Raw genomic sequence first — 11397 nt, forward strand, 5'->3', positions numbered from 1 at the left:
CCCTGGGGCCAGGTGAAGTGCTGGCATGGTGGAGCTTAGGGCAGCAGTGGAAAAGGATTCCTCCTCACAGTTCTGAGACAGAAAAGAGCAGATGTGGTGACTCACAGACCACAGCACAGGTCACAAGAGTAAAGATCTCTCCTTGGATCATATCATCTTGGAAATGCTGGGTATTTTCAGTTCCCTGGAAGCATGAGTGCAAAAAGCTGCACAAAATCCCTGAAGCTTGGCACAATTTGCCATCCTCCATGAAAGCATATCCCTACTTTACCAAACAACTAAAAAAGTCAAGTAATTGGCTAGGAAAATGAGTAAACAGAGCAAAAAAAATCAGAATCTAGATTCTTTCTTTGGTGACAAGGAAGATCAAAGCACACAACCAGAAGAAGGCAACAAAATCAATGCTCCTACATCCAAAGGCTTCAAGAAAATACATGAATTGGTCACAGACCATGGAAGAGCTCAAAGGGGATTTTCAAAATCAAGTAAGAGAAGTAGAGGAAAAATTGGGAAGACAAATATGTGATGCAAGAAAATCATGAAAACTGAGTCAACAGCTTGCAAACGGAGACCTCCAAAATACTGTAACACCTTAAAAAATTGACTAACAAAAATGGCAAAAGAGATCTAAAAAGTTTATAGGAAGAATAATAGCTTACAAAGCAGAATTCACCAAATGGAAAAGGAGGTCCAAAAGCTAACTGAAGAAAACAATTCCTTTAAAAATTAGAATTGAGCAAGTGGAAGCTAATAACATTATGAGAAATCAAAAATCATAAAACAAAAAGAGAAGAATGAAAAAAATAAAAGATAAAGTGAAATATCTAATCTGAAAAACAATAGACCTGTAAAATAAGTCTAGGAGAGATTATGTAAAATTTATTGAATTATATGAAAGCCATGATAAAAAAAAGAACCTAGACATCATCTTTCAAGAAGTTATCAAGGAAAACTGCCCTGATGTTATAGAACCAAAGGGTAAAATAGAAATTGAAAGAATCCACCAATTGCTTCCTCAAAGACATTCCAAAAGCAAAACTTCTGGAAGTGTTGTAGCCAAATTCTAGAGTTCCTGGGTGCAAGTATTTCAATCAGTCAGAAAGAAACCATCCAAATATTACAAAGTCACTATCAAGATAATGCAAGATCTAGCAACTTCCACATTAAAGGATTGGAGGGCTTGGAATGTGATAACCTGGAGGTCAGTGGAGATAAGATTAAAACCAAGAATTCACCTATCAGGAAAAACTGAGTATAACACTTTAGGGAGGTGGGGGGGAGGAATGGATATTCAATGAAATAGAGGAATTTTAAGCATTCTTGGTGAAAAGACCAGAGCAAAATAGAAAAATTGACTTTCAACTACAAGAATCAAGAGAAGCCTGAAAAGGTAAAGATGAAAGAGAAATCATAAGGGATTTATTGAAATTGAAGTGTTTATATTACTATATGGAAAGATGCTATTTATAACTCATGAGAACCTTCTCAGGATTAGGGTAGATGGAGGCTGAGATGAATATGAAGGTATGGCATGAGCCATTTTTGTAGATACTGACAATAAAAATATGATTGGAATACAAGAGTGTTGACTATAGGATTGCTCAGATGAATTTGATGGCCTTTGTGGGGGATGGCCACCAAAATTCTGTGAGAGTACGTTAGGTGTAAAACAACTTGAAAGGTCCTGGGGAAGATACATTCAAAACAAAGGAGTTTTAAATGACATCTGATTTTATTTTTAATCCTAGAGCTGATAGGGAGCAAATGGAGATAATTAACTACAGGGCTGGCATAGTCACACTTGCACCTTCGAACCATCAATTTGATGGCTGATTGGATGGTGGATTGGAGTGGGAGAGACTGGTGGTAGGACTATCCACCAGGAGGTGATTACAATAATGTAGATGTGAGGTGAGTCCCAGGGAAGTCGTAAGGTATTTGGAGAGAAGGGCACGTGTATGAGATGGAATCATGATCGAAAACGTGAGACTTGACACCATATTGAATATATTGGATGAGAATGAGAGATCAGAGGAGGATGGCAGTGAGGGGATGAGACTTAGCAGCTGATTCCCTTTCCAGTCTTCTTGCCCATGATTTCCCTCTAATCACTCTATGAGCTATGTTTTTTCCTGGCACTTCATAGTCTAATCCTTCCTTCCTTAGTTTGCCTGGTTTCCTTTAAAACTCAGCTGCAATTCTAGCTAGTGAAGAAGGTCCTTCCTGGTCTCCAGGGCTGGTATTGATTTGTCCTCTGAGGTGTTCACCCCCTTCAACTGTTCATGTATCTCTGTGTGTATTATCATTTTAGACCAATGCCCAACTCTAGACCCCAGTGGCTAGCCCCAATAGCTCTCCTGCCTCTAGTAATGGGAGCCTGTGGAACATTCCTGGAGAGCAGATGAGATGAGGCTGAAAAAGAGGAGAGGAGATGGGAGAAGAAAAAGGAGAGAAATCTTCTAAGAAAGTTGCCCAAATCTTTACTTCAAGGGCAAAGTGGTATACAGGGTAGGCTCTGGGGTTGTCTCCTTGGGATTGGCTTTCCTCTTATTCAAGTTTCTTGCATTCAGCTGAGCGTACATCACTCCCTGTGGGTCTTCAGCCAAGGGAACCTGCAGGGAAATAGAAGGTAAAGGGAAGGGTGAGTGACTTTGGAGCAGGAGTCTTTAGTCTATTGATGTGTTGTGAATGCTTTGACAACCTGTCTGGTGAAAGTTATGGATACCATTACAGAATCATTCCTTTAATTATATGAAATGAACTTCATAGGATTAAAAGAGAATCAAACTCACCGATGGTTCCTTTGGCCTCGCTGTGGCCATTCCTGTATCTGAGAAGACAGAAGGTTTTATCATCCTCCAACTTTTAGCAACAGAGATCCCCTTCACCTGTTGTCTCCCTGTGCCAGGATCATGCCCCCCCTTCTGCCCAGATAACTTACATAGCACTCCTCCTCTGGAAGCCTCAGGGTGATGTGGAAGGCAGGTGCTCCAAGGAAGACAAAGGAAGCAGAAGCATCTGTTGGTAGAGAGAGGTAAGAAGTAGGACATAGATCATATTCATGATGGGAGGCTCTATGAGTATCCTCTCCCCACCAAGGACTCTTTCCTATGCACTGGGTCTGCAGTTGCCTGGGGAGGAAGGAACAAGGGACCATGGGAAGAGGGAATGAGTTTCCTTACCTCCTTGGGCTCTCAACTTCTAAAGACCCTGGTTAAGGAGACATGAGAAGGGAATAAGTAAGGTCAGGGAAGTCTCAAATGAGATAACAAAGGTCCGAGTCCTGCCCCACTTCTTTATTCCTTTAGGCACTGAGGGGCTTCACTATGTCTTTGCCACACTCACCCACAGGGATGGATCCTTGGCAGAGGATTGCCAGCAAGAGAAAGCAGAGGAGGAGCAGGAAGCAAGAAACACAGCTCAGGACGATGAGGAGAGTGTTACTGAACTCTGAACCTGTGGTGGAGGAAGAGAAAAGAACCTTCATGAATCATTATTCTAAGGCATCTTTGCTCCTGAAATTGTCCCTGTATGTTCCCTTCGTATCCCCCTCCACAGCACCACAACACTATCAGCATTCAACAGTTAAACAGAAACCCTACTGAGAGAGGCCTTGGAATGAGAAACTGAGAAATCAGGATAAAGATGTGTGGGTCACCAAGAAGTATGAGAGGGGGAAGTCTTATGACCCAGGTCACATCCTTGGTCTGTAAAGCCTTGGAACTGAGCAAAATTTTGGGCTTTTTTCTCTTATACTGTATCTCTTGGCCAGAAGCAATAACTAGGATTCATTTCTTTGTAGGAGCAGAGGGAGAGAGTGGTGATTGACAACCTTCAATGCTCCTGTGGTCTTCTTTGTCTCACCCGTCACTATGAGCTGCAAAGAGTCACTGTGTTGTGTCCAGAGACTTCCATTGATGCTGAGTTGGTATGCGCAACTGTAATTGCCAGAGTACTTGGGGGTCACATGATTCAGGAAGTACAGGGCTCCATGCTGAGTGATATTCATGCTCAACAGATTTTTCTCATCTTCCTCCTTGTACAGAAGAAACCTAGCACCTCTTGAGGGCCCCCAGCAGAAGAGAGTCACATCAGACCCTGAGGCCACCTTAGGGCTAGGCCAGGCTGAGAGGGAAGGCCTGGAAAGTACATCTGTAAACATAAGTAAAGACCAGAGAATCTTAGGGTAATTTCCACAGTTGGAAAGGGGGAATAAAGAGCTTCCACTGATAGCGTTGGATACTAAATCGCACATGTTCTCTTGGGCTGCTAGGAACAGGAAAGTTTTTTCCTCCTTCCATCCTTGTCTCTACACTTTGGAGTAGTACCTAAGCTGGTCCTTTCTTCCCCTTCCACAGACATCAGCAACTCTTATGCAAACCTCTACTTTGTGATGCTCAAAACAGCCCTCTGATCAATGTGCCTTTTCAGACTTTCTGGGGTACCTCTTAAGCTTGGATACTTTCAATTTTTTATTTCACTCTCTGGAAATCTGGACAAAAGCTCACCTATCACCCAGATCTGTAGGACCTCACTGGGCTCAGACACCTGGTATGGAGCTGTCGTCTTCTGGTAGATACAGCTGTAGTTGCCAGCATCCTGGGCACTCACAGAGAAGAGGGGGAAGATAGCCAAGGTCCCAGCTGGGCTCTGTCTTTGCAAGGGCTGAGGGCTCCCCACTTTCAGGAGAGTGAATGTCATGCCACTGAATAATGTCTGAGGGGGCTGTCGGCACTGGAGAGTCACGTGCATGCCTGGCTCCACCACAAGACCTGGGAGGGCTGAGAGGGAAGGCTTGGGGAGAGATCCTGTGAGAGAAAGAACATGGGGCTGGGAGTGAGTACACATGGGTCATGTCCCTCCTCTCTCTCTGAATCCCTTTGTGACCATCGACCATTCACTGGCTCTGTCTGAGTCTCACATTGGGTGTTCAGTAGTTTTTCAGTAATTTCCAACTCTCCTTGACCCCATTTGTGTTCTTCTTGGCAGACACTGATGTGGTTTGTCATTTTCTTCTCCAGCTCATTTTACAAATGAAGAAACTGAGGCAATCAAGGTAAGTGAAATGCCCAGGGCCGCAGTGCTAAGTGTCTAGTAAGTGTTCTAAATCCAAACCCAGAACTCGGGCCACTGAGCAACCTAGCTGACCCTGAGCCTCAGTTATGTCCTCTGTAAATGAGGGGTTTGACCACAGGATCCCTCTTACATTTCTAGCTGGAGCTCCCTAGTAATCTAAGGAGACTTTCACATTTGAGGGAGCTCATTCAAACTATTGTTTCAAAACTTTGATGACTCATGGGAGGCAAGGTCCTAGCACATCACTGTCATTTGTGTGATTCTGACATACCCAGGGTTCAACCTGAAACCTGGGCTCGGATCATGGTCCAGGAGTGGGAAGGCTCAATCTTATTTCCAGGTTCTGTCTCTCACAGGTTTTGTGACCTTAAAGTCCTTTCCTCTCTCATGGCCTCACTTTGCTCATTGGTATTGGGGCATATTGACCTCAAGAACCTCCAAAGCCCCTTTCAGCTCTGAGTCTCTGTGATTCTTCTCTTAACACTCAGCTCAGGCCCCACTATTACCTTTCTTCCCCAGATTCTAGATCACAAGACATATGCCTCATGTCTTCCAAGACCCATGGGAACTGCCAGACCCCAGGGTAGAGCTGGATATTTAGCCACCAGACCTTTTCCCTGTGAGACCTCTGTCAAGGAAGAGAGCAGAGAGATTATCCTCAGAGTTCTTCTGGGGCCCACACATCCACTCACCTGGCACCACCAGCTCGAGGGTAGAACTGTGCTCTGATGCTCTAGCAGATGCTGTCCATTCCTTGTAAGTACAACTGTAGTTCCTAGTGTCCTCTGGTGCCACAGATGGGAGGAGGAAGGTAGTCCAGTGATTTGCTGAGGTCTTCTGCTGTAAGGATATCTGGGTTGCAGCCTCCCACAGAGTGAAAGTCACCTTTTCAATGGAAGGCAGCTTGGGCCTTGAGCACCAGAGAGTGATGTTGGCCTGCGGGGCCATCATGAAGCCAGTCTGGGCCCACAATGTGGGCCTGGGGAGCAGTCCTGAGGGGAAAGGGAGACACAAAATGTCAGGGTGAGATGACCCTTCAAGGCCCCCCTCCACAAATTCCTTAACAAGAGGGGCAACAACTGTTTAAATTCTGTTCTCACTTTTTTTCTGGAGTGTCTTTAGCTGGGAACACCCCCACTTTCCTGGGGCCCAAAGCTGAGTCCATGTAGAAAACGATGGTGTCCCAGGCTTTCCTCCAGCCTCCCCCTAAACCATCCCTTCAGAATTCCCTGGATTGTATGCTATCCCCATAGCTTTGTAGGCCCCTACGTGGGGGAAAAGGTGGAACCAGACTTTGTGGCTTCCAGTCTCCACTCACCAGGCACAGTCAGCTCCAAGATCTTGCTGGGATTGGACCCTGTGTGGGGCACTGTCTTCCTGTAGTAAATACAGATGTAGTTCCCAGAGTCCTTAGGTCTCACAGACAGAAGGGTGAAAGTAACATTGGTCCCCAAATAACTCACTCTCTGCAATGGCTCCAGGCTCCTTGCCTCCAGCAGAGCAAAACTGTAGTCCTGAGGATTTTCCTGTGGTGACACATCACACCAGATGGTCACGGTTGTCCCTGGAGATACTGTGGAGCCAGATGAGGCTGAAATGGAGGGTCTGGGGAATATTTCTGTGAAAAGAGGGAGGTAAAAAATTAGGTACCTGATCTTTCTTTCTGATCCCCTCAAATTGTTCCCTGAAGCAGAGCTAAAAAGGGGCAGAGTGGTCTGCAGGTCCCTGGCCAAGTCTTTTTCTCCCTCTTCTGTAGGTTTGTGCATGACTGGGTAACTGGGCACCCAAAGTCACCTTCAGAATAATATTCTGGGTCCAAGAAGGTTGTGAATGTACAGAGAGATGGGATAAGAAGGGACATGGGCAGAGGAGGTTGCACCCTACCATTTGCCCCTCTTACTTCTTCCTAGGGGCCCAGCTCAGGCCTTCCACCCTGGTCCTGCTGGACAAAGGGAGGTTCTTAATGAACCATCACTGGCAAACTATCTTAAGGTCTGAGGTTTGCAAAGCTTTATCTTCCCAATAACTACATGACTGGGGTGGAGGGTTAACCAAAAAAAAATGAATTCCCAGTCCTGGACCCTACCCTCTTCCCCACACTACTACCCAGCCTTTCTCACTCTGCCCCCTCACCACCATCCTCCAATCCTTTCTCAGACTTATCCCTTGTCTTTAGTCTGGTGCTACGCCTGAGTTTTCCATCTTCAAAGCATCTTCTGTATGTCCCCTTTTCTCCAATCACGCAGCAACTTCCTTGGAGCTTACCTCACAGTTAGTCTTTTGCAGTCCCCTGCTGCTGTGTGATCTGTGCCCCTGGGTGGGCAGGGCCTGACAGAGGAGGACAGGGACTCCTTCTGGGCAGTTCCGTGTAGAATTTGCTTTTGTCCACTTCTCCTGCCCTCACTTATTACCTACCTATCAGGCATCTTCTGAAAAGTGATTTGGGAGCCCCACAGGGTTAGGGAAGATGCCATCCCTGCTACCCTCAGGAGCTGACAGTTCCAGGGATCACAGGGGTTTAGCTCATATAAACCCATTATACAACCCTGCCCATGAGTTTCATGTCACATAAGAGGGAACTGAGACCCTCAGGAGGTTGGGGACTGGCCCACATTCAGTCAGCTAGGTCCTGGGAGTCAGTCATTTGAAGCCCCTGCTGCAGCCCTGATCTCAGGTCCCTTCCATTTCACTGCACTGCCTTCTAACAGAGGCCAGAAGAAAATCAGCCTGAGGTGGTGGGAAGGACCTTGATGTTAGAGTGGGTGGACTAGAGGTGTATGCATCATGCTGGGAAAACTAGGGGTCAGGACATTGCTACTGGATGCAATGAGGGAAAGTATCCTGAATTAGCCAGGATCTGAGTTGGGCTCTAAGCATGTGAAAGAAAGTGATGACTGAAGGTGGAAAGGGCTTCTCAGGCAGGGGGGATTATGTGAGCAAAGGCAGAATACTGGGTCATGAAGAGGTGATGTTGTCATTTGTCCAGACTGATGGGGATTGAGTAAAGGCAGATAGGAACAAGGGAGGAACAGGTCAGCATTCTGAGAAGGTAGAGAAGGGATTGGCCCTGATGTAGTTGAAACTCCAGAGAGGGTTCTGGTACTCATCCCTTAGGACTGGCCTCCTTCCCCCAGGTATGGTTGTAGACCAACACCCTCTCACCTGTCACCACCAGTGGGAGGGCTTCACTGAACTCTGACCACAAGGGCCCCTGCCCAGAGCGGCAGCTGTAGCTTCTGGCATCTTCCCAGGCATCCACATTCCTGAGCACAAACTCTGCCTGCTGCCAGAATGCATTTCTCTCATCTTGGAGCTTTCCATCCTTCCAGAGCTGGAATCGTTCACTCCACAGGTGGCCCTGGCATGTGAGGGTCACGTCTGCTCCCATGGGGACCACAGGACTCGGGATGGCCCAGAGGGTGGGCCTGGGAAAGGGGTCTGAGAAAGAAACAGATTTTTAGATATTTATTAGCATTTTCTCTATGTCTCATGCCTCCTTCACTGCCAGTTTCTGAAGTCCTTCACCAATTAACTCTATCCATTTAATACAATGCCCCCTTTCCCTTCCTGCTTATACTAGATCTAGATTTCTGGATTAATCTGGTACAGGGAAGGAAAAGAGAACATGGGGTTTTGGGGTCAGGACTCACCTGTCTGTGCCCTCACAGCCCAGTCCAGACACAGTCCTGTAAGAGAGGCTGAGGTTAGAGTTGCAGCCTCTCCACCCCACATAGTCCCATCCCCAGCTCTCGCCAAATTCCCTGAACCTCTAATTCTTCTTTGATTAGAAAATAAAGGAAGAGCCCTTTGAGCAGACACTGGGCTCTTACTCTCTTCTAAATGTTTCTACCTCCTCCTTAAACTTCTTCCATATACTTCAGTGACAAGAGCTATGACCTTGCCACAATATTCCTACTTCCCCAGAGTCCCTAGAGTCTTACCAACAGAAAGCAGGAATGTGACTGTAGGGCCCATGGTGCGTCTTCAGCTCTGTCCTGGACTGCCCAGTCTCAGCTGTGCAGAGGGGAAGAGATCAGTGTACTAAAGGCTGGCCCAGGATGTGGTGATCAACATTTCTACCTTCCACCCCTTAAACCCAGGCCCCACAATTTCCGCTCTTATACTGACAAATAATGGACCATGGTCCTTCAAGTCTTATATCTGAGGGGATGAAGATATCTTAAGGTTAGTTAAGGACTGCTGACTCTGCTGCCTCTCTAGTACTGAAGACAGCTGAATGGGACCAGAGCAAATATATCAAATTATGTCTGGAAATGACCAGGGCCCCCATAAAAAAAAAAGCAAACAAAAAAAAAAAACATCACCATGGAAGGACCAAGACTGGGCAGAAAGACCAAATTCCATGGCCCCAGAAGATAGCACAGACTCTTGACTGAGCTGGTTGGTGAACACATATTTCATGTACTGTGTGACTTTTGGTTCAGTCATCTTCTGCTCTCTCGGGATGAACAACAGTAATAACAATGGCCATCATTTTTTTACACTTTGAACTTTGCAACATATTTTACAAAACTTTTCTCAATTCTTCCTCCTAGTAACATGGGAAATATGTTCTATATTATCACCATTTTATAGATGAGAAAACTGAGATTGACAGTAGTTAAGTTACTTACTAAGTAACTTACAACTAATAAGTCTTTAAGGAAGGTTTTGACCTCAGATTTTCCTGACTTCAAATCGGTTAAACTCATGATTCTAACCGCAAATATTGTGGGAATCTGTTGCTCCTGACCTCCAGCTATCTCCTGTAAGACTTCACAAGGGCAACATCTTTCAGTCCAGGAATGGCAAGCCAGGGTAACTCTGCCAACAGTGCATTAGTGTCCCAGTTTTCCAACATCCAACATTTCCCTTTCTTGTCATATTAGCAACTCTCCTGTGTGTGAGGTTGTATTTAAGACTTCTTTTAATTGATATTTTTCTAACCAAGCATGTTTTAGGGCATTTTTTTTTTCTTATTAGGATGGAGTGCTTTGATTTCTCTGTCAAACAATTGCCTGGTGATATTCCTTTGAAAATTTATCATTTATCAAATGACTTGGACTTCTACAAATTTGACTCAGTTTTCTATATATTTGAGAAATGAGGCCTTTAGCAGAAGTACTCAGAATTTTTTCTCCCTTTTTCTGCCTTCCAATTGGAATTTTCATTGCATTGGTTTTGTTTGTGAAAAAACTTTTGAATTTCATAGAATTAAAATTTTCTATTTTACATTTTAAGGTGATCTAAGTCTTCTTTCGTTCTAACTTGCTCTCTTATCCATAAATCTGGAAGATAAACTATTCTCTTCTCACTTATTTTGTTTATGGTATCACTCTTTATACAAAAATCATGTGCTTATTTTGACCTTATCTTGGTACAGAGTGTGAGATACTGGTCTAGACCTAGCTTCTGTAAGTATTGTCCAGTTTGCTCTGCATATTTTTTAAATGAGTTTTTGTTCCAAAAACTTGGATTTAAGGGTTTGTCATATACTAGGTTACTATTACCATTTCCTATGATGTAATTTGTACCTAATCTTTATAGATTATATAGATCTAACAACATAATTCTTATCCAGTATTAGATAATTTTGATTATTACCACTTTACAATATAGTTTGAGATCTGGTACAACTAGACCACCTTTTCTTCATATTTTTTTAATTGATTCACATGGTATTATTGAGCTTTAGCTTTTCTATGTGAATATTGCTATCATTTTTCTAGTTCTGTAGAATATTTTAATAGTTTGATTGATATGGCCCTGAATAAATTGATTAATTTCGGGAGAATGATCATTTTTATTACATTGGCTCAGCCAACTCATGAGCAATTTACAGTTTTGTAATTGTTTAGATCTGACTTTATTTGAATGAAAGTGTTTTATATTTGTGTTCACATAGTTCCTGCTTTTATTTTGACAAGTAGTCTCTGAAGTATTTTATATTGCCTTAGAGTTATTTTAATTTTAAATTGTCTATGTTTTGTAGCTGGACTGTGTTAGTAATATATAGAAATGCTGCTGACTTTTGTGGGTTTGTTTTATATCCTGCAACTTTTCTAAAGTCACGAGTAATTTCAAGTAGATTTCTTAGCTGATAATATATAGAAATGCTTTTGACGCATGTGGGTCTATTTTGTATTCTGCAACTTTGTTAAAATTGCTGAAAATTTCAAGGAGTTTTATTCATTGATTTTCTAGAATTTTGCGGTATAACTTATTATTTGCTAAAAGTGATCATTTAGTTTCATCGTTGCTTATTCTAAGTCCTATAATTTCTTTTCCCCCCTCTCATTGCTGTAGACAAAGGGTAATCTA

General features: G+C 43.8%; 1 protein-coding gene across 2 annotated transcripts; it reads right to left on the reverse strand.

The window, feature by feature from the left end:
* Nucleotides 1–1655: 1655 nt before the first annotated feature.
* LOC140503504 (immunoglobulin superfamily member 1-like) lies at nucleotides 1656–9195 on the reverse strand. 2 transcript variants are annotated; one of them, XM_072607543.1, is made up of 12 exons: nucleotides 9018–9195; nucleotides 8727–8762; nucleotides 8239–8514; nucleotides 6395–6694; nucleotides 5769–6068; nucleotides 4509–4808; nucleotides 3865–4152; nucleotides 3346–3456; nucleotides 3183–3210; nucleotides 2942–3018; nucleotides 2793–2830; nucleotides 1656–2612 (listed from the first exon to the last, which is right to left on the reverse strand). In XM_072607543.1, exons 1-12 carry the CDS (start codon nucleotides 9049–9051, stop codon nucleotides 2481–2483), a joined length of 1920 nt encoding a protein of 639 aa, XP_072463644.1. In that variant the 5' UTR covers nucleotides 9052–9195; the 3' UTR covers nucleotides 1656–2480. The 2 variants fall into 2 exon arrangements, with proteins under 2 accessions (XP_072463644.1, XP_072463645.1); XM_072607544.1 differs by lacking the exon at nucleotides 8727–8762.
* Between the last annotated feature and the right edge of the window lie 2202 nt (nucleotides 9196–11397).

This window comes from Notamacropus eugenii, chromosome 5 (genome assembly GCF_028372415.1).
Source record: "Notamacropus eugenii isolate mMacEug1 chromosome 5, mMacEug1.pri_v2, whole genome shotgun sequence".
NCBI classification, from domain to species: domain Eukaryota; kingdom Metazoa; phylum Chordata; class Mammalia; order Diprotodontia; family Macropodidae; genus Notamacropus; species Notamacropus eugenii.

Bases quoted from the DNA above. Each gene is read 5' to 3' on its own strand.
- LOC140503504 (XM_072607543.1), bottom strand. From the start codon at position 9,051: ATGGGCCCTACAGTCACATTCCTGCTTTCTGTTG. The intron at 4,809-5,768 runs GTGAGTGGATGT...TTTCTCTCACAG, and splicing joins CCTCGAGCTGGTGGTGCCAG to GATCTCTCCCCAAGCCTTCC. The intron at 2,613-2,792 runs GTGAGTTTGATT...ATTTCCCTGCAG, and splicing joins CGAGGCCAAAGGAACCATCG to GTTCCCTTGGCTGAAGACCC.